The sequence below is a fragment of the Scyliorhinus canicula genome, chromosome 27, assembly GCF_902713615.1.
Source record: "Scyliorhinus canicula chromosome 27, sScyCan1.1, whole genome shotgun sequence".
NCBI lineage: Eukaryota > Metazoa > Chordata > Chondrichthyes > Carcharhiniformes > Scyliorhinidae > Scyliorhinus > Scyliorhinus canicula.
The window spans coordinates 12,810,453-12,832,309 of NC_052172.1; the positions used below are offsets into that span (position 1 = coordinate 12,810,453).

A 21,857-nucleotide genomic window follows, 5' to 3' on the forward strand; every position below is an offset into this window, starting at 1 on the left:
ATGACCAGATATATTGAATTTAATTAATAAACTGTTATGTTTGGAATGACGCAATGGTTAGCACTGCTGCCCCACGGCGCCGAGGCTTGGGTTCGATCCCGGCCGCGGATCACTGTCCACGTGGTGTTTGCACATTCTCCCCGTGCTTGTGTGGGTCACACCCCCACGTCCCAAAGATGTGCAGGGTAGGTGGATTGGCCATGCTAAATTGCCCCTTCAGTGGAAAAAAAGAATGGGGCACTTTAAATTTGTTTAAAAAAATATTTTGAAAACTGTCATGGCGGGATGAAGATCCGCAGGTACATTCACAGCCGGGTGTTCCTGGATTGGGAGCTTGTAGTGTCCATGGGTACCGTTGAGACCTTCCGTGCCCGATGGGCACCGCAGGGGATAGAGTGCTTTATTGATCCATTTAATCACATTTCAGTTTGACCTTTTAATGTTCCATTTAGGGGCAGCACGGTAGCATTGTGGATAGCACAATCGCTTCACAGCTCCAGGGTCCCAGGTTCGATTCCGGCTTGGGTCACTGTCTGTGTGGAGTCTGCACAGCCTCCCAGTGTGTGCGTGGGTTTCCTCCGGGTGCTCCAGTTTCCTCCCACAGTCCAAAGATGTCCAGGTTAGGTGGATTGGCCATGATAAATTGCCCTTAGTGTCCAAAATTTCCCTTAGTGTTGGGTGGGGCTACTGGGTTATGGGGATAGGGTGGCGGTGTTAACCTTTGGTAGGGCGCTCTTTCCAGGAGCCGGTGCAGACTCGATGGGCCGAATGGCCTCCTTCTGTGCTGTAAATTCTATGAATCTATGAATTTGTTTTTGTTTGAGGCGGTATCTCTTTAAGGGGCCGCCCCTTTAAATTTGTCCCTCAGTTTATTTAATTTAGTTTATTTGGTTCAATTAAAATAGTTGGAGTAGGATTGGTGGATGCATGGTGTGGTGAACCAGGTTTTTAAATTAATCCTTGGTGTGAGTGTCAATGGAAATGCCACCACTAATTGCCCGCGAGACGATAATTTGCTGGGTCTTTACAGAAGACAGGGCCGGCCATATTGCCATGGGTCGTAGGTCAGGCCTGTGAAGAGTGGCAGATTTCTTTCCCTAAAGGATACCACATGGGTTTTCAAAACAATCTGATCATTTCCAGATCATTATTAATGAGCCAATATATTAATGTATCCCAATGTAATAATCTATTGAGTTTCATTTTCATCTACTGCCATGGGTGGAATTTGAACCCAGGCCTCAGACCATTGGTCCAGGCCTGGGGACGACCACGATAAACTTCCCGCTTCAAAAGTAAAGATTGACTCCCATCACAGGCTTTCCTGAGCTGGAGGGACAAATGGACAAACTCGCGGAACAGGCAGGCTGCAGTGAGTGATGGACTGACAGATGCAGGATGCAGACTTTGATGAATGATGGATGGAGTGACAGACCCGGGTTACAGGCTGGGATGGAGTGACAGAGCTGGGTTACAGGCTGGGATGGAGTGACAGAGCCGGGTTACAGGCTGGGATGGAGTGACAGAGCCGGGTTACAGGCTGGGATGGAGTGACAGAGCCGGGTTACAGGCTGGGATGGAGTGACAGAGCCGGGTTACAGGCTGGGATGGAGTGACAGAGCCGGGTTACAGGCTGGGATGGAGTGACAGAGCCGGGTTACAGGCTGGGATGGAGTGACAGAGCCGGGTTACAGGCTGGGATGGAGTGACAGAGCCGGGTTACCGGCTGGGATGGAGTGACAGAGCCGGGTTACAGGCTGGGATGGAGTGACAGAGCCGGGTTACAGGCTGGGACAGTGACCGAGCCGGGTTACAGGCTGGGATGGAGTGACAGAGCCGGGTTACAGGCTGGGATGGAGTGACAGAGCCGGGTTACAGGCTGGGATGGAGTGACAGAGCCGGGTTATAGGCTGGGATGGAGTGACAGAGCTGGGTTACAGGCTGGGATGGAGTGACAGAGCCGGGTTACAGGCTGGGATGGAGTGACAGAGCCGGGTTACAGGCTGGGATGGAGTGACAGAGCCGGGTTACAGGCTGGGATGGAGTGACAGAGCCGGGTTACAGGCTGGGATGGAGTGACAGAGCCGGGTTACAGGCTGGGATGGAGTGACAGAGCCGGGTAATAGGCTGGGATGGAGTGACAGAGCCGGGTTACAGGCTGGGATGGAGTGACAGAGCCGGGTTACAGGCTGGGATGGAGTGACAGAGCCGGGTTACAGGCTGGGATGGAGTGACAGAGCCGGGTTACAGGCTGGGATGGAGTGACAGAGCCGGGTTACAGGCTGGGATGGAGTGACAGAGCCGGGTTACAGGCTGGGATGGAGTGACAGAGCCGGGTTACAGGCTGGGATGGAGTGACAGAGCCCGGTTACAGGCTGGGATGGAGTGACAGAGCCGGGTTACAGGCTGGGATGGAGTGACAGAGCCGGGTTGCAGGCTGGGATGGAGTGACAGAGCCGGGTTACAGGCTGGGATGGAGTGACAGAGCCGGGTTACAGGCTGGGATGGAGTGACAGAGCCGGGTTACAGGCTGGGTTAGCAGCTCCGCCTCTTGCTGGCTGCAGTCAGACAGACAGAGGAACCCGGAGCCGCTGCTGAGCTGTGTGTGGGTAAGTCTGCGCCAATGCGGTTCGATAAAATGCGCTAACGGACCTGATTCCAGTCTGGGAAGCGAAACTGCCGCTGATACATTGAGAGCCTGGCCTCCCTTCCCCACTGACCGTTTCCCGGGACATTTCAGCGTCAATTTCAATGGAAATCGACGCGATGGATTGAACCGGTGGAATTCCGCATCGCCACCTTGTTTAGACTTGAGATGGGGGGTCCTCACACACACACACACACAGACAACACGTAGGCTTATTTATTTATCGCAGTTGATATATTCTCCATGCTGAAATGGGTGAATGTGGATCTATTCCTGTGTGTGTGTGTTTGGCCTGTTGCAGGTCGCCACCATGAGTTTGTGTTAAGCCAATTCTCCCCGCTCCGGCTCTTTCAACGTCCTTTGAATTAAAGAGCAGAGAACATGGGCTGCTTGCAAATCGGTGACGCTTCTTGAGGCAGGATGAATCAGAAACCCCCCTCCCCCAAAAAACACACAGAACAAGGAGAGGGGCAGCCTTGTTGACCTTGAGAGCGAGTATTAGGAATCTTAAACCCAAATTGACACAATAAAGCGCTGTCATCTCTATTAATCCTACCCTCTGATCAACACCACACAGGCTGATTACATTGTGTTGGAGATGGATAAACATCACACAGGCTGGTAACGTTGTGTTGGAGATTGATAAACACCACACAGGCTGGTTATATTGTGTTGGAGATTGATAAACATCACACAAGCTAGTTGGATTGTGTTGGACAATGATAAACACCACACAGACTGGTAAATTGTGTTGGAGTTTGATAAAACATTACACAGATTGGTTCCATTGTGTTGGACAATGATAAACACCACACAGACTGGTATATTGTGTTCTAGATTGGGAAACATCACACAGGCTGGTTACATTGTGTTGGAGATTGATAAACATCACACAGAATAGGTTACATTGTGTTGTAGATTAATTAACAGCAAACAGAATGGTTGCATTGTGTTGGAGATTGATAAACACCACACAGGCTGGTTATATTGTGTTGGAGATTGATAAATGCCACACAAGCTAGTTACATTGTGTTGCAGTTTGATAAACACCACACAGGCTGGTTACATTGTGTTGGAGATTGATACACATCACACAGGCTAGTTTCATTGTGTTGTAGATTGATAAACACCACACAGACTTGTTACATTGTGTTGGAGATTGATACACATCACACAGGCTAGTTTCATTGTGTTGGAGATTGATACACATCACGCAGGCGAGTTACATTGCATTGGATATTGATACACACAACACAGGCTGGTTACATTGTGTTGTGGAGATTGATACACACCACACAGGCTTGTTACATTGTGTTGGAGATTGATAAACACCACACAGGCTGGTTATATTGTGTTGGAGATTGATAAATGCCACACAAGCTGGTTACATTGTGTTGCAGTTTGATAAACACCACACAGGCTGGTTATGTGTGTTGTAGATTGATAAACACCACACAGACTTGTTACATTGTGTTGGAGATTGATAAACACCACACGTGCTGGTTACATTGTGTTGGAGGTTGATACACACCACACAGGCTGGTTATGTGTGTTGTAGATTGATAAACACCACACAGACTTGTTACATTGTGTTGGAGATTGATAAACACCACACATGCTGGTTACATTGTGTTGGAGGTTGATACACACCACACAGACTGGTTACATTGTGTTGGAGGTTGATACACACCACACAGGGTCGTTACATTGTGTTGGAGATTGACAAACATCACACAGACTGGTTAAATTGTATTGGAGATTGATAAATATTATACAGCCTAGTTACATTGTGTTGGAGATTGGTAAACATCACACAGGCTGGTTACATTGTGTTGCAGATTGACAGACATCACACATGCTGGTTATATTGTGTTTGTGATTGATAAAAATGACAAAGATTGGTTACAATGTGTTGAAGATTGATACACATCACACAGGCTGGTTACATTGTGTTGGAGATTGATAAACATCACACTGGCTGATTATATTGTGTTGGAGATTGATAAACATCACACAGGCTGATTACATTGTGTTGGAGATTGATAAACCTCACACTGGCTGATTATATTGTGTTGGAGATTGATAAACATCACACAGGCTGATTACATTGTGTTGGAGATTGATAAACCTCACACAGGCTGACTATACTATGTTGGAGATTGATAAGCATCACACAGGCTGGTTACATTGTGTTGGACATTGATAATCGTCACATAGACTGGTCACATTGTGCTGGAGATTGATAAACATAACACAGGCTGGTTACATTGTGCTGGAGATTGATAAACATCACACAAACTTGTTACATTGTGTTATAGATTGATAAACACCACACAGGCTGGTTACATTGTGTTGGAGATTGATAAACATTACACAAGCTGGTGATATTGTGTTGGAGATTGATAAACACCACACAGGCTGATTACATTGTGTTGGAGATTGATAAACATCACACAGGCTGGTTACATTGTGCTGGAGATTGATAAACATAACACAGGCTGGTTACATTGCGTTGGATATTGATACACTCCACACAGGCTGATTACATTGTGTTGGAGATTGACAAACATCACACAGGCTGGTTACATTGTGTTGGAGATTGATAAACATAACACAGGCTGGTTACATTGCGTTGGATATTGATACACTCCACACAGACTGGTTACATTGTGTTGGAGATTGACAAACGTCACACAGACTGGTTACATTGTATTGGTGATTGGTAAACATCACACAGACTGGTTCCATTGTGTTTGACACTGATAAACACCACACAGGCTGGTTACATTGTTTTGGAGATTGATAAACATCACACAGGCTGGTTCCATTGTGTTTGACACTGATAAACACCACACAGGCTGGTACATTGTGTTTCAGATTGATGCACATCACACAGTCTGGTTACATTGTGTTGCAGTTTCATAAACATCACACACGCTTTTTATATTGTGTTGGAGATTGATAAACATCACACAGAATGGTTACATTGTGTTATAGATTAATAAACAGCAAACAGAATGGTTGCATTGTGTTGAAGATTGATAAATATCACACAGACTGGTTACATTGTGTTGGAGATTGATAATCGTCACATAGGTTGGTTACAGTGTGTTGAAGATTGATAAACACCACACAGGCCAGTTATTTTGTGTTGCAGATTGATACACATCACACAGGCTGGTTACGTTGCGTTGGAGATTGATAAACATCACACAGACTGTTTACATTGCATTGGAGATTGATAAACAACACAGTGCCTGTTTACATTGTGTTGGAGATTGATAAACACCACACAGACTGGTTCCATTGTGTTGCAGATTGATACACATCACACAGGCTGATTACATTGTGTTGGAGATTGATAAACATCACACAGACTGTTTACATTGTGTTGGAGATTGATAATCGTCACATAGACTGGTCACATTGTGCTGGAGATTGATAAACACCACACAAACTTGTTACATTGTGTTGGAGATTGATAAACACCACACAGGCTGGTTACATTGTGTTGGAGATTGATAAATATCACACCGACTGGTTACATTGTGTTGGAGATTGATAAACACCACACAGGCTCGTTATATTGCGTTGGAGATTGATAAACATCACACAAGCTAGTTGGATTGTGTTGGACAATGATAAACACCACACAGACTGGTATATTGTGTTGGAGTTTGATAAAACATTACACAGATTGGTTCCATTGTGTTGGACAAGGATAAACACCACACAGACTGGTATATTGTATTCTAGATTGAGAAACATCACACAGACTGGTTACATTGTGTTGGAGATTGATAAACATCACACATAATAGGTTACATTGTGTTGTAGATTAATAAACAGCAAACAGAATGGTTGCATTGTGTTGGAGATTGATAAACACCACACAGGCTGGTTATATTGTGTTGGAGATTGATAAATGCCACACAGGCTGGTTACATTGTGTTGGAGATTGATAAACATCACAGAGACTGATTATATTGTGTTAGAGATTGAGAAACACCACACAGACTGGTTCCATTGTGTTGGGGATTGATAAACATCACACAGACTGGTTACATTGTGTTGGAGATTGATAAACATCACACAGGCTGGTTACATTGCGTTGGAGATTGATAAACATAACACAGGCTGGTTACATTGCGTTGGAGATTGATAAACATAACACAGGCTGGTTACATTGCGTTGGAGATTGATAAACATAACACAGGCTGGTTACATTGCGTTGGAGATTGATAAACACCACACAGGCTGGTTATATTGTGTTGGAGTTTGGGAAACATCACACAGACAAGTTGTATTGTGTTGGAGATTGAGAAACATCACACAGACTGGTTACATTGTGTTGGAGATTGATTAACACCACACAGGCAGGATATATTGTGTTGGAGATTGATAAACACCACACAAGCTGGTTACATTGTGTTGAAGATTGATAAAGACCGCACAGACTGGTTACATTGCATTGGAGATTGATAAACACCACACAGGCTTGCTATATTGTGTTGGAGATCCATAAACACCACACAAGCTAGTTACATTATGTTGCAGATTGATACACATTACACTGGCTGGTTATATTGTGTTGCAGACTCATACACATCACACAGACTGGTTATATTGTGTTGCAGATTGATACACATCATTCAGGCTGGTTACATTGTGATGCAAGATTCGCTGAGATGACAATTTGTGTTTCACTAAAGAAATGGTTTTTCAAGATTTAAACATGTAATTTTTGAAAAATAAAGGAAATAAGGCAGTAACTTATCCTGGAGTAGGTGATTTGCTCTGTTTCTGTTTGAGAAACTGACTGTGTGACTCTGTCGCCTGCCAGTCTGGTGTGCACTTGATGTTTGATTATGTCACCCAAGTTGGGCTCCAGTGAATTCTGGGTGGAAGGTTGGCAGGAGAGCTTTGGAATAGTGAAGTCCGGAGTTAACAAAGGCACGGATGAGGGTTTCTGGAGCAGGCGAGCTGAGGTGGAGACAGGAAATGAAATGAAAATGGCTTATTGTCACGAGTAGGCTTCAAATGAAGTTACTGTGAAAAGCCCCTCGCCGCCACATTCCGGCGGCTGTTCGGAGTGGGGCAATGTTCCGAAGATGCTGGTGGGTCGGAAACTTTAATGCACCATTGAAAGGTCCACAGACCTGGGGCAGGAATTACCAGTCTTGCGGCAGGCGGGAATGGAGAATCCCGCCCAGATAACATGGATATGCAGTTGGGAGCTCATCTCAGAGCCAATGGTAACACCAAGGTTGCAAACAGTCTGGATTGGGAGCAGGTCAACGCAGCCCCACTAGGTGAACAATAGTAGAGGAACGTTGGAGGAGGAGGATGTGCTCAGCCATGGCAAGGGCTTCACAAAGACTGTGAAGGACAGGGAGGGCAGTAGCATAGGATGGCATTTGTGACTGTTTTGATACTGTTGCATGGGATGAACCCTAATTTTATTTTAAAATTTACATGGGATGTGGGTCTTGCTGGCTGGGCCTGCATTTTTTTTGTTTGTTTTTTTAAATAAATTTAGATTACCCAATTAATTATTTTTTTCAATTGAGGGGCAATTTAGCGTGGTCAATTCACCTACTGAATTGCCTGGGGGCAACACGGTAGCATGGTGGTTAGCATAAATGCTTCACAGCTCCAGGGTCCCAGGTTCGATTCCCGGCTGGGTCACTGTCTGTGCGGAGTCTGCACGTCCTCCCCGTGTCTGCGTGGGTTTCCTCTGGGTGCTCCAGTTTCCTCCCACAGTCCAAAGATGTGCGGGTTAGGTGGATTGGCTATGCTAAATTGCCCGTAGTGTCCTAAAAAGTGAAAGGTTAGGGGGGGGGTTTGTTGGGTTACGGGTATAGGGTGGATACGTGGGTTTGAGTAGGGTGATCATTGTTCGGCACAACATTGAGGGCCGAAGTTCCTGTTCTGTGCTGTACTGTTCTACTTCTACTTCTACTGTTCACATCTTTTGGGTTGTGGGGGCGAAACCCACGCAAACACGGGGAGAATGTGCAAACTCCACACGGACAGTGACCCAGAGCCGGGATCGAACCTGGGACCTCGGCGCCATGAGGCAACAGGGCTAACCCACTGCGCCACCGTGCTGCCCAGGGCCTGCATTTTTATGGCCCATCTGTAATTGCCCTTGAGAAGGTGGGGGTGAGCCGCCTACTTGAAATCTGCAGCCAATGTGGAGGCATTCAAATATGGAGGGAGGCAGCCAAGTGTGCAAGGGCTTTGGAGAGGAATGAGTGTTTACAGGCCAATTAGCGGCCAGTTCCAAGTTAGCGGCATGGCGGCACAGTGGTTAGCACTGCTGCCTCACAGCACCAAAGACCTGGGTTTAATTCACCCTCGGGTGACTGCCTGTGTGGAGTTTGCACGTTCTCCACATATCTGCGTGAGTTTGCTCCGGGGGCTTTGGGTTCCTCCCACGGTCCAAAGATGTGTAGGTTAGGTGAATTGGCTACTATTGCCTAAAGGTTAGGTGGGGTTACGGGGATAGGGCCTAGGCAAGGTGCTTTATCGGAGTAAGGGCTGGTGCAGAGCTGGTGGACCAAAAGGCCTACTTCTGCACGGTAGGGATTCTATGATTCTATGAAGATATATTGTCATTTGGAATCTAAGTATCGCTCTCTTTCTCTATCTCTGTAACCTACTCAAGTCCCACAGCTGCCTGGGATCTCTGCATTCCTCCAACGCTGGCCTCTCGCTCAGCTCTGCTTTTCATGGTTCCAACATTGAGGGTTCTGGACATTATCTGCCGAGACTCTAAACTCTGGAATTCCTTCCTTAAATATCCCACGCTCTCTCCTCCTCGCACACTCTCCTGAAATGTATCTTCACGGTCACTTGTCCTAATTGTGTCCTTTTGTGAGTTACTGTCAAATCTAATTTCCCAGTGTAAATGCTTAATTTTGTTAAAGGTGCGATGATAATAATCGCTTATTGTCACGAGTAAGCTTCAATGAAGTTACTGTGAAAAGCCCCTAGTCGCCGCACTCCGGCGCCTGTTCGGGGAGGCTGGTACGGGAATTGAATCCGTGCTGTTGGCCTTGTTCTGGGTTACAAGCCAGCTGGTTAGCCCACTGTGCTAAACCAGCCCCTAAATTATATAGAACATAGAACATAGAACAGTACAGCACAGAACAGGCCCTTCGGCCCTCAATGTTGTGCCGAGCCATGATCACCCTACTCAAACCCACGTATCCACCCTATACCCGTAACCCAACAACCCCCCCTTAACCTTACTTTTATTAGGACACTACGGGCAATTTAGCATGGCCAATCCACCTAACCCGCACATCTTTGGACTGTGGGGGGAAACCGGAGCACCCGGAGGAAACCCACGCACACACGGGGAGAACGTGCAGACTCCACACAGACAGTGACCCAGCCGGGAATCGAACCTGGGACCCTATAAATGCAAGTTGTGTAAAACGTTATTTTAATTTCCTCATGTGGATTCTAGAAGGAGCAGAACTTTACCAAACCAGAGCAATAAAGATTATTAGTCAAAGTTTATATTCATTTGTTGGGATCTCTCCCTTCTCTCCAGCCTCTAACACTGGGTTTCATACCTCGCTTAAACTGTATGCCTCCTCATCCCATTTATCGTCAAACACTCGATGCCTCTTCAATCCTCATTCCCTCAACTGTGAAAGGCATTTACTAAAGGGAAGTTCTTTTGAACAAATCAGAGCTTGGATTGGTAGGGGACCCAGTGTTGCCCCTGCACTGGCATTGAATTACCACCAATTTTCTACTCTACATACATTTTGTGGGGCCAAATGGCCATCTCCTGCTGCTAGTACTGTTTTCCTGGGTGCCTTCTCTCTGAATGGCAGACAAGGGAAGGCCATGGTAGGGGGGGGAAGCGAGTCGCTCCACTCCCAGTGCACAACCCGTTACACCTGCTCTTTGACTTGCGGGCGCCACTGAAGTAGGCGGGAATGGTTATGCAGCAGGAGGAAGCCATTTGGCCCATTATGTCCCTTCTGGTTTCCCAGCCCTTGCCCCCTAGCCCTGCAAAAGGTGTCTCACTTCAGTTGCTCACCCGATACCAGCACGGTAGCACAGTGGTTAGCGCAATTGCTTCACAGCTCCAGGGTCCCAGGTTCGATTCCCGGCTTGGGTCACTGTCTGTGCGGAGTCTGGACGTTCTCCCTGTGTCTGCGTGGGTTTCCTCCGGGTGCTCCGGTTTCCTCCCACAGTCCAAAGATGTGCAGGTTAGGTGGATTGGCCAGGCTAAATTGCTCTTAGTGACCAAAAAAATGTTGGGCGCAATTCTTCCAAAGGGAGACAAAGTGCCGACGCCGGAGTGAAAACTGGAGTGTTTCACTCCGGCGTCGGAGGCCGCTCCTCGCCCCCTATTCTCCCACCCCCAGGGGGCTAGGAGCGGCGGCGCGTCAATTTAGCACGCCGGGCCTTGGTGCCCGTGTCAAAGCGGTGCCGCATGAATGACGCGGCCGGTGGCGCCGAAATGACGTCACCCGCGCATGCGCAGGTTGGCCGGCGCCAACCCGTGAACGCGCGGTTGCCGTCCTCCCCGCGGGCGCCCCGCAAAAATGGAGGATTGATCTTGCAGGGCTGCGGAGGGAAAAGAGTGCGTCTTTTAGAGACACCGGCCCGACAAGCGGTGGGCACCAATCGTGGGCCAGACCCCTCCTGAGCACCCCCCTGGTGCTCGATCCTCCCTCTCCCCCCCCACCCAGGCCCCTTACGCAGAAGTCGGACGCTGTCCACGCCGGCAGTGACCAGGTGTGGTTGGCGCCGGCGTGAACCGGTCGGATTAGGCAGACCGCGCGGCCCATCCGGGCCAAAAAATCACCGCTCGACCGTTAGAAACGGCGAGCGGCGATTCTCCGAGCGGCCTGTCGTAAAACGCGACACGCCGTTTTGGGGGGGTGGGAGAATCGCGTGCGGGTGCCAGGGCAGCGTGGCGTGAATCGCCCGGCACTCCCACGATTGTCCCACCCGGCGTGGGGGTTGGAGAATCGCGCCCGTTAAGTGAGGGTTACGGATATAGGGTAGATACATGGGCTTCAGTAGGGTGCTCTTTGTAAGGGCCGGTGCAGACTCGATGGGCCGAATGGCCTCCTTCTGCACTGTAAATTCTATGATTCTATGAAAGCCAATGGTTATTACAAAAAAACTTACTTTCCCTACTTGTGTGGCAAGAAAGTCAACCAACCAACCATTCTTTATTCGCTTACAACATGGGCAGCACGGTAGCACAAGTGGATGGCACTGTGGCTTCACAGCGCCAGGGTCCCAGGTTCGATTCCCTGCTGGGTCACTGTCTGTGAGGAGTCTGCACATTCTCCCCCTCCGGGTGCTCCGGTTTCCTCCCACAGTCCAAAGACGTGCAGGTTAGGTGGATTGGCCGTGATAGATTGCCCTTAAGTGACCAAAAAGGTTAGGCAGGGTTATTGGGTTACGGGGATAGGGTGGAAGTGAGGGCTTAAGTGGGTCGGTGCAGACTCGATGGGCCGAATGGCTTCCTTCTGCACTGTATGTTCTATGTTAAACAAGCAAGGTCTATGTTATATTACATAATTATACATTATTTATAATAATTACAATTATTCTTTATTGAGCATGAAAAATCAATTTACAGTTGAAGCAGCTGAAAGATAATTAAATGTAGGCGTCAGGCTACAAAAAAGCAGAAGACATCAGTCATGTGCTTGTGTTTTTTTAATTCTTTTGCTTCCTGATTGGATCTTTTTCTGCCCGATATGGGAATCGGCAGCTCGCCTAGTTTCCCGGTATCTGGCCTTACTCAGCATGTATCAGCAGCTGGTCTGTGCTGTAACAATTGGAAAAGTCAGGGCAGCACGGTGGCCTAGTGGTTAGCACAACCGCCTCACGGCACTGAAGTTGCAGGTTCGATCCCGGCTCTGGGTCACTGTCCGTGTGGAGTTTGCACATTCTCCCCGTGTCTGCGTGGGTTTCACCCCCACAACCCAAAAATGTGCAGAGTAGGTGGATTGGCCATGCTAAATTGCCCCTTAATTGGAAAAATTAATTGGGTAATCTAAATTTAAAAAGAAAAAAAAACAATTGGAAAAGTCTGTTGCTCAATCTTCAACAGGCTGGTTGTTGCTCGGCTAATCCGTAACGTTTGCTCCCCCTCTCTCGTGAAGCATTGTGGCTTGCTTCCTTCAGGGGGCACTGTTTTCAAATTAGGGTTCGTCGTTCTGGGGTAGAGGTGAGGAAAACGTTTTTTTTTCTCTCTCAGAAGGTTGTGCCTCAGAAGGTGGTGGAAGCGGGGGTCACTCAATGTTTTTGTTGCTTGTTCTTCAGTTTTGCTTTTACTGAGCTCTGAACTTAGTTCATGGAATCAGACAGTGCAGAAGGAGGCCGTTCGGCCCATCGAGTCTGCGCTGGCCCTTGGAAAGAGCACCCTCCCCAAGCCCACACCTCCACCCTATCCCTGTAACCCCACCTCACCTTTTAGGACACTAAGGGGCAATTTAGCGTGGCCAATCCGCCTAACCTGCACGTCTTTGGACACTGGGAGGAAACCGGAGCACCCGGAGGAAACCCACGCAGACACGGGGAGGATGTGCAGACTCCGCACAGACAATGACCCAAGCCGGGAACCGAATCTGGGACCCTGGAGCGGTGAAGCAACAGTGCTAACCACTGTGCTGCCGTGCCGCCCCCTAGTTCTTCTATTGTGGTACGGCGACACAGTGGTTAGCACTGCTGCCCCACAACGCAGGGTCCCAGGATCGATTTCTGCCTTGGGTGACTAGAGGTGTAGAGTTTGCACGTTCACCCCATGTCTGCGTGGGTTTTCTCTGGGTTGTTCCCGGTTATTCCGGCTTCCTCCCACAAAGATGTGCAGGTTGGGCGGATTGGCCATTGCTAAATTACCCCTTAGAGTCCAGGGATGTGCAGGTTAGGTGGGGCTCCAGGGACGGGGGTGGGTGGGGGTGTGGGCCGAGGTAGGGTGCTCATTCGGAGGGTTGGTGCAGACATGATGGGCCAAATGGCCTCCGTCTGCTCTGTCGGGATTCTATTAACACATTCTGTTATCTTACCTTCATGCCAATATGAGCACTTCTTTAGTCTTTAATGCCGCCATCAACACCCCCCCCCTTGTCTTGTGTCCATGATCTTTGACAATCTCTCCTTGACCTTCTATTTCCCCCCCCCCCCCACCTCCTGCACCCCCCTCTTCGATTATATAATTCAGTACATTACTACCCCTCTTCAGTTCCGAAGGAGAGTCATACAAACGCAGAACATCAACTCCGTTTCTCTCTCTCCACAGATGCTGCCTGGCCTGCTGAGTTTAGCCAGCATTTTCTGCTTTTATTTCAGATTTCCAACATCTGCGGTATTTTGTTTTGATTATCGTAGTTAGATTCTTGTTGGGCCAAGGGGAATGAAAGGTAATCGGGGTAGATGGGGAACGTGGAAATCAACACCAACGGCTGCGCCATGATGTTACTGAATGGCGGAGCAGACTCATATGTTTGTATTTATTCGTGTTATTATTATATTTTTATTTTTAAAAATAAATTTCGAGTGCCCATTTCATTTTTTCCAACTAAGGGGCAATTTAACGCGGCCAATCCACCTACCCTGTACATATTTGAGTTGTGGGGGCGAAACCCACGCAAACACGGGGAGAATGTGCAAACTCCACACGGACAGTGACCCAGAGCCGGGATCGAACCTGGGACCTCGGCGCCCTGAGACAAAAGTGCTAACCACTGCAACACCCTGCTGCCCAATTCATATTATTATTGATTATTTCTTAACAGGGTGTTTAATACTCTTCTTTACATTAATAATCCTACCCTCCTCTCCATGCCCTTGCTATGAACAACTTGGGCGGGATTCTCCGACCCCCCGTCGGGTGGGAGAATCGCCGGGGGTTGGCGTGAATCCCGCCCCCGCCGTCCTCCTAATTCGCCCGCCCCCAAAAATCGCCCCGGCGCGAGTCGTGCCGGCCGCCTCGGAGAATGGCGGGGTCTGGCGCAACTCAATGGACCCCGGGGCTGACCGAATTCTCCGGCCCGCGATGGGCCAAAGTCCCGCCCATTCTTTGCCAGTCCCGCTGGCGTAAATTGGAGTAGGCCCCTTACCGGCGGGACCTGGTGGGCTCCGGGGGTCGCGGGGGGATCTGGCCCCAGGAGGTGCCCCCACGGTGACCTGGCCCGCTGTCGATGGGCCCACCGATCCGTGGGCGGGCCTGTGCCGTGGGGGGCACACTATTGTCCGGAGGCTGTTGTCCTCTGCCATTCCCGGTGCGGAAGCAAATCGCTCTGCGCATGCGTGGGGATGACGCCAGCACACGCTGGCGCTCCTGCACATGCGCCGGCCGGCGGAGGCCCTTCGGCACCGGTTGGTGTGGCGCCAAGCCCCTTTCCCTCCGGCTGGCGGGGCACCAACCACTCTGCTGCGGGCCTAGCCCCTGAAGGTGCGGAGGATTCCGCACATGGGGCGGCCCGACGCCGGAGTGGTTCACGCCACTCCATCCCGCCAGGCACCCCCGCCCCGCCGGGTAGGGGTGAATCTCATTCCTTATATTTGTCCAGCCCCTTTAACAGAATAGAAACGTGTTTCACAAGAACATTATAATCTTTACTCGTGTCACAAGTAGGCTTACATTAACACTGCAATGAAGTTACTGTGAAAATCCCCTCGTCGCCACATTCCGGCGCCTGTTTGGGTACACAGAGGGAGAATTCAGAATGTCCAATTCACCGAACAAGCACGTCTTTCGGGACTTTATAAAACAAAGCATGACCCCATGCCAGGTAAGGGGAAGTTATGTCATATGATCAAAAGCTTTGCCAAAGATATAATTTCTAAAGAATGTGTTAAAGGAGGAGAATGAGGTAGCGAGGCAGAGAGGTGAAGTGAGGGTATTCCAGAGTTTAGGGTCCAGGGAACTGGAGGTGGCATGGTGGCACAGTGGTTAGCACTGCTGCCTCACAGCGCCAGGGTCAAGAAGTGCAGGTTATGCAGATTGGCCATGCTAAAATTGTTCCTTGGCGTCCAAATCGGGCTGCATCACAGCCTGGTATGGCAACTGCTCGGCCCAGGACCGCAAGGAACTTCAGAGAGTCGTGAATACCGCCCAGTCCATCACACGAACCTGCCTCCCATCCATTGACTCCATCTACACCTCCCGCTGCCGGGGGAAAGCGGGCAGCATAATCAAGGACCCCTCCCACCCGGCTTACTCACTTTTCCAACTTCTTCCATCGGGCAGGAGACACAGAAGTCTGAGAACACGCACGAACAGACTCAAATACAGCTTCTTCCCCGCTGTCACCAGACTCCTAAATGACCCTCTTATGGACTGACCTCATTAACACTACGCCCTGTATGCTTCATCCGATACCAATGCTTATGTAGTTACAATGTATATCTTGTGTTGCCCTATTATGTATTTTCTTGTATTTACTTGAATTTTGTTTAATTCCCTTTTCTTCCATGTACTGAATGATCTGTTGAGCTGCTTGCAGAAAAATACTTTTCACTGTACCTCGGTACACGTGACAATAAACAAATCCAATCCAATCCAATCCAATCCAAAGATGTGTAGGTTAGATGAGATTATGGGGTTACAGGGATAGTGGGCTGAGGTAAGGTTCTCTTTCAGAGGGTCAGTACAGACTCGATGGGCTGAGTGGCCTCCTTCTGCACTGTAGATCACAACTGGGGGCTACGTTCACGACTCTGGAGGAGCTGGTGGGGAAGTGGAACCTCCCCCCGGGAACGCTTTTAGGTATATGCAGGTCAGGGACTTTGTTGAGAGGCATGTTGGATGCATTTGAAAACTGGGATGAGAATTTTAAAATCAAGACGTTCATAGATATCATAGAATTTACAGTGCAGAAGGAGGCCATTCGGCCCATCGAGTCTGCACCAGCTCTTGGAAAGAGCACCCTACCCAAGCCCACAACCCCACCCTATCCCCTTAACCCAGTAACCCCACCCAACACTAAGGGCAATTTTGGACACTATGGGCAATTTATCATGGCCAATCCACCTAACCTGAACATCTTTGGACTGTGGGAGGAAACCGGAGCACCCGGAGGAAACCCACGCAGACACTGGGAGGATGTGCAGACTCCGCACAGACAGTGACCCAAGCCGGGAATCGAACCTGGGACCCTGGAGCTGTGAAGCATTTGTGCTATCCACAATGCTACCGTGCTGCCTCTTGTTAGACCGGTAGCCAGATGTAGGTCACCCATCACCGTAAACGTCCACTCCCTCCCACCACCAGCGCACCGTGGCACCAGTGTCTACAAAAGGGGCTGCAGCTCCGGGACTCCCCAGACAGAACTCCCCCCCCCCCACCGACCTCCACCACCTGCAGCGCCAAGGCAAGGAGCAGCTGCATGGGGACACCACCCACCAGCAAGTTCCCAAAGAAGCCATACACCGACAGAAAACACAGCAGATGCTGGAATCTGAAACAAGGACAGAGGGCGCAGGAAATACTCAATAGGAGATAAACAGAGATAACGTTTCGGGTTAGAGACCCTCTGTCAGAACTGAGGGGAGGGAGAATGTGTTAGAGCTGTGGAAACTGCAACAGAAAGCAGCAACTTTAAGACGAAACGACAGATGGCCCGGTGTGGGAGGGGCAGGGGGCGTTTTCCATTGAGGCAATGAGTATATGGAGTATTTTGTTTTAAGAAGAAGGGGGTTTAAGATGGAGGTGAGAGGTCAAGATCTAAAGTTGCCGGGCTCAATATTCAGTTTGGGGAGCACAGTGGTTAGCTCCAGGGACCCGGGTTCGATTCCCGCTCGGGTCACTGTCTGTGCGGAGTCTGCGTGGGTTTCTTCCGGATGCTCCGGTTTCCTCCCACAGTCCAAAGATGTGCAGGGTAGGTGGATTGGCCGTGCTAAATTGCCCTTAGTGTCCAAAAAGGTGAGGTGGGGTTACTGGGATAGGGTGGAGGCGTAGGATTAAGTAGGATGCTCTTTCCAAGGGCCGGTGCAGATTCGATGGGCCGAATGGCCTCCTTCCGCGCTGTATATTCTATGGTTCCTGAGGGTTGCAACCTGCCCAACCGGAAGATGAGGTACTGTTCCTCGTGGGGCTTCACTACAGCGTCGCAGCTGCCCAGGGACGGACATGTGGGCGGGAGAGCGAAGTGCTGAGTTAAAATGGCACGTGTCATCCAGACTTGGAAATATATCGGACGTTCCTTCGCCATCTCTGGGTCAAAATCCTGGAACTCCCCTCCCTAACAGCACTGTGGGTGTACCTACACCTCATGGTCTGTGGCGGTTCAAGAAGGCGGCTCACTACCACCACCTCAAGGGGCAATTAGGGATGGGCAAAAAGTATTTCCTTTGCTTTGATGCTGACATCCAAAGAACACATTTTGTCTGATTTAATATACATGAATGGTTTTTCTGCTGTTGGTGTTACATTTTGCTGGAACATTTTGTTGCTCAGTTCTGAATACTTTGGTTGTTGCGAGGCTCTATCTGCAACTCTCTCTCCCTCTCTCTCTCTCCCTCGCTCTCTCTCTCCCTCCCTCTCTCTCTCCCTCCCTCTCTCTCTCCTTCTGTCTCTGTCTCTCTGTCTCTGTCTCTGTCTCTCTCACTCTGTCTCTCCCTCTCTCTGTCTCCCTCGCTCTCTCTCTCCCTCTCCCCCTCCCTCTCCCCCTCCCTCTCTCCCTCCCTCTCTCCCTCCCTCTCTCCCTCCCTCTCTCCCTCCCTCCCGCTCTCTCTCCTTCTGTCTCTGTCTCTCTGTCTCTGTCTCTCTCACTCTGTCTCTCCCTCTCTCTCTCTCTCCCTCTCTGTCTCGTCTCTCTCTCTCCCTCGCTCTCTCTCTCTCTCTCTCCCTGTCTCTGCCTCTCTCTCTCACTCTGTCTCTGTCTCTCCCTCTCTGTCTCTCTCCCTCTCTGTCTCTCTCCCTCTCCCTCGCTCTCTCCCTCTGTCTCTCCCTCTCTCCCTCTGTCTCTGTCTCTCTCTGTCTCTCTCTCTCTCTCCCTCGCTCTCTCCGTCTCTCTCTCTCTGTCTCTCCCTCTCTGTCTCTCCCTCTCTGTCTCTCCCTCTCTGTCTCTCCCTCTCTGTCTCTCCCTCTCTGTCTCTCCCTCTCTGTCTCTCCCTCCCTCTCTCTCTCCCTCTCCCTCTCCCATCTCCCTCTCTGTCTCTATCTCTCTCCCTCTCTGTCTCTCTCTCTCCCTCTGTCTCTGTCTCTCTCTGTCTCTCTCTGTCTCTCTCCCTCTCCCTCTTTCATGTATCACATTGAGCCTCCCACACCAGAAAGATCCAATTCCAGACCTTTGCCGAGTCAGCTGCCCACAGTTGGGGCCTGACGAAGGGACGGTCCCTGCTCCTGACCATTGTCCAGTGTCCCGGAATGGCGGTGGGATCAGATGTGGCTGCGATGCCCTCCTCAGACAAGTATTTTGTTCAGCCCAGCCTCATACATGAAGGGTGGCCTCTTGGGTAAGGGTCGGTGGGGGTAATCATCTGGTCCTCATCCCATCACCGTTTGTGGCTGCGTACTGTGTGCAGATTGGCTGCTGACTTCCCGAAACCAGTGAGTGGCTACACTTGTAAAGTGCTTCATTGGGTGTGAAGAATTTTGGGACGCCAAAGATGCTATATAAATGCAAGTCTTGTCTTCCTTTGGGAGTTGGGGGGGGTGCAGTGCAGTGGGCTGGATCCACGAGGTTTGTTGACCTTGATTGTAACAGTGCCTTTTACTGTTTCTGTACAGCTGTGTGTTTCGATTGTGGTGTGCCGTGCGGAATGTGACCCCACCCCTGACTTCAGCTGCAACATTTCTGGGTCAACAGGAATGGACTAGCGTTGCTCAGAAGGCTGGGAGCTGAACGAGAGAAGGAGGGGAGAGAAAGAGCTTCAAAAGTTACCCTCCTGCAGGTCGAGTTGTTTCAAGTTATCCTCTGCAGTGAGGCTGCCAATAGATTATCATCCCATCTGAGCGGGGGCCCAGGACCTGTGCTTCCCGAGGTGGGCCAGAATTGTGCCTTGGAGGCTGTAAGTAGGAGAAGGGAGGGTGGGGTTGTGAGCATGGGGGGAAGTTGATGGCGAGCGAGAAAGAGGTGCTTGCAAGGCTCTGCCTTGCCACATTAAGAGTAAAAAAGCTTTGAAAAGTTGTCCACAGTGGATGCCAGGGAAGGGAAGGAGGCAGACCATTCAGAAGACGCCGGGCCAGTGTCCAACACCGAGGATGGAGTTGTTTCCGGGTCTTCTTTAGGTTTAAATGGAGGAGGGATCTGGGTGTTGAGGGAGATGATGCTGTCAGGACGGCCGCTGTATGGGGCTGGCTGCCTGGCACCCGGCACGGGGGACTTGGCCAGCAGACTTTCTCCCCAGGCCAAGACTGACCGCAGCCTGTGGGCCCCGCATTGTCCAGCTGGGAGAGGACAATGGCAGGGCAATGGCTGCTGCTGGAGACGTGCCCCCCTTAAATTGGCGGAGGACAGTGCCCGCGCCGTGCAGCTGCCTGGCCGTCACCCCTGGGAGAGCCTTGAAGGACTTGGCAACATAGATGCCAAGAGGCCAACGTGCCTGGGCGGGGCTGTCGCTCGACCCGCAGAGGAAGGAGAGGATAGGCCCTGCCCCGGAGCTGGTCACACAATGAAGGTGGAGGGCGGGTTGTATCTTAGAGCTGGTCCCAAGGCAGAGGCAGAGGCTGGACCTTGTTATCCAGCTGGCCACAGGGCAGAGGCATGTGTTGGGCCATATCATGGAGTTAGCTCCACAGCGGAGGCAGAGGGTAGGTTGTTTCATGGAGGTGGTCCCACAGCGGAGTCAGTAGGTAGGCTGCATCATGGAGCTGGTCCCACAGCAGGGGCAGAGGGTAGGCCATATCATGGAGCTGGTCCCACAGCGGAGACAGAGGGTAAGCCATATCATGGAGCTGGTCCCACAGCGGAGACAGAGGGTAGGCCCTTTCATGGAGCTGGTCCCACAGCGGAGACAGAGGGTAGGCCATATCATGGAGCTGGTCCCACAGCGGAGACAGAGGGTAGGCCATATCGTGGAGCTGGTCCCACAGCGGAGACAGAGGGTAGGCCATATCATGGAGCTGGTCCCACAGCGGAGACAGAGGGTAGGCCATATCGTGGAGCTGGTCCCACAGCGGAGACAGAGGGTAGGCCCTATCATGGAGCTGGTCCCACAGCGGAGACAGAGGGTAGGCCCTATCATGGAGCTGGTCCCACAGCGGAGGCAGAGGGCAGGCCGTTTCATGGAGCTGGTCCCATGGTGGAGTCAGAAGGTAGGCTGTATCATGGAGCTGGTCCCACAGCGGAGGCAGAGGGTAGACCCTATCATGGAGCTGGTCCCACAGCGGAGGCAAAGGGTGGGCGTTGTCATGAATCTGGTCACACATTGGAGACAGCGGATGGGCGCTGTGACGGAGTTGGCACAGTGGAGGCAGAGTGTAAGGCCCCTAATGGGACTGGGCCGGATGGGAACTCACAGGATTGTGCGAAATGTACTTACAAAGATGGTGCATTTAAAGAACAGACAGAACCCCACAGACACCAATGGAACGTCCAGGCCACGAAAGGGACTGTTACCAAAGTAACTGACCTGTCAGAAACCCAGGAGGACATCAGGCTATCGGGCTTAGTAACTATGGAAACCGGCACCGTGGAAAGTCAGGCCCAGCTGCGTAACGGCACCCGGACAGGGGAGAAAGTTGGCACGAGTGGCTGTGAGGAGCACAAGAAAGCTGAGGAACCCGACGACGAGTTTGGTAGTTTCGAGAAGGCGGGCAACCTGGTTCATTGGGCCGAGTATCCAGGCCCTCTGAGGCTGGAGGATGAGCACGAAGGGAGTGGGACTGCAGCTGGCCGGAGTCAGGAATCAGGTGAGGAGGTGTTGACAGGCAGAATGTGGGCACAGGGTGGGGGGGGGGGGGGGGGTCTGAGAACATGGCAACCAAACTGGACAGGGGCCAAACCGTGCCGCAGGGGGGAGCCTTCATGGTGATCAGCGAGCACCCAGAGCTGGGTGATCTGGTGGGTTGGTCAGCATGAGACCTTGGGCTGGATTTTACGCTTAATGGCGTAGTGAGTGAGAGGGTAATGCGCCGTCCTCTCACTACCTCTCCTGCCCTCCCCCCTCTCATCACATCACGTTGAATGATGGGAAATTTGCTGGGAATACGGCCTACCCCAATCAACTTAGACTTTGTTTAATTCCGGCTTATTATTGAATTCGGATTTCA

At 50.6% G+C, this 21,857-nt stretch overlaps 1 protein-coding gene across 3 annotated transcripts in view; it reads left to right on the top strand.

The window, feature by feature from the left end:
• LOC119957796 overlaps positions 1-21,857 on the top strand; it is a 47,844-nt gene that overhangs the window by 447 nt on the left and 25,540 nt on the right. For 2 of the 3 annotated variants that reach the window (XR_005458931.1, XM_038785897.1), the window contains exons 1-2: positions 2,454-2,609; positions 19,374-21,497. Coding sequence is in view for 2 of the 3 variants with exons in the window: in XM_038785897.1 (XP_038641825.1) it covers positions 19,910-21,497 (1,588 nt within the window). In the remaining variant the exon portion in view is untranslated. Of the gene's footprint in view, positions 1-2,453; positions 2,610-19,373; positions 21,498-21,857 lie in introns of those variants that run through there. The other variant, XM_038785898.1, reaches the window with a different exon arrangement.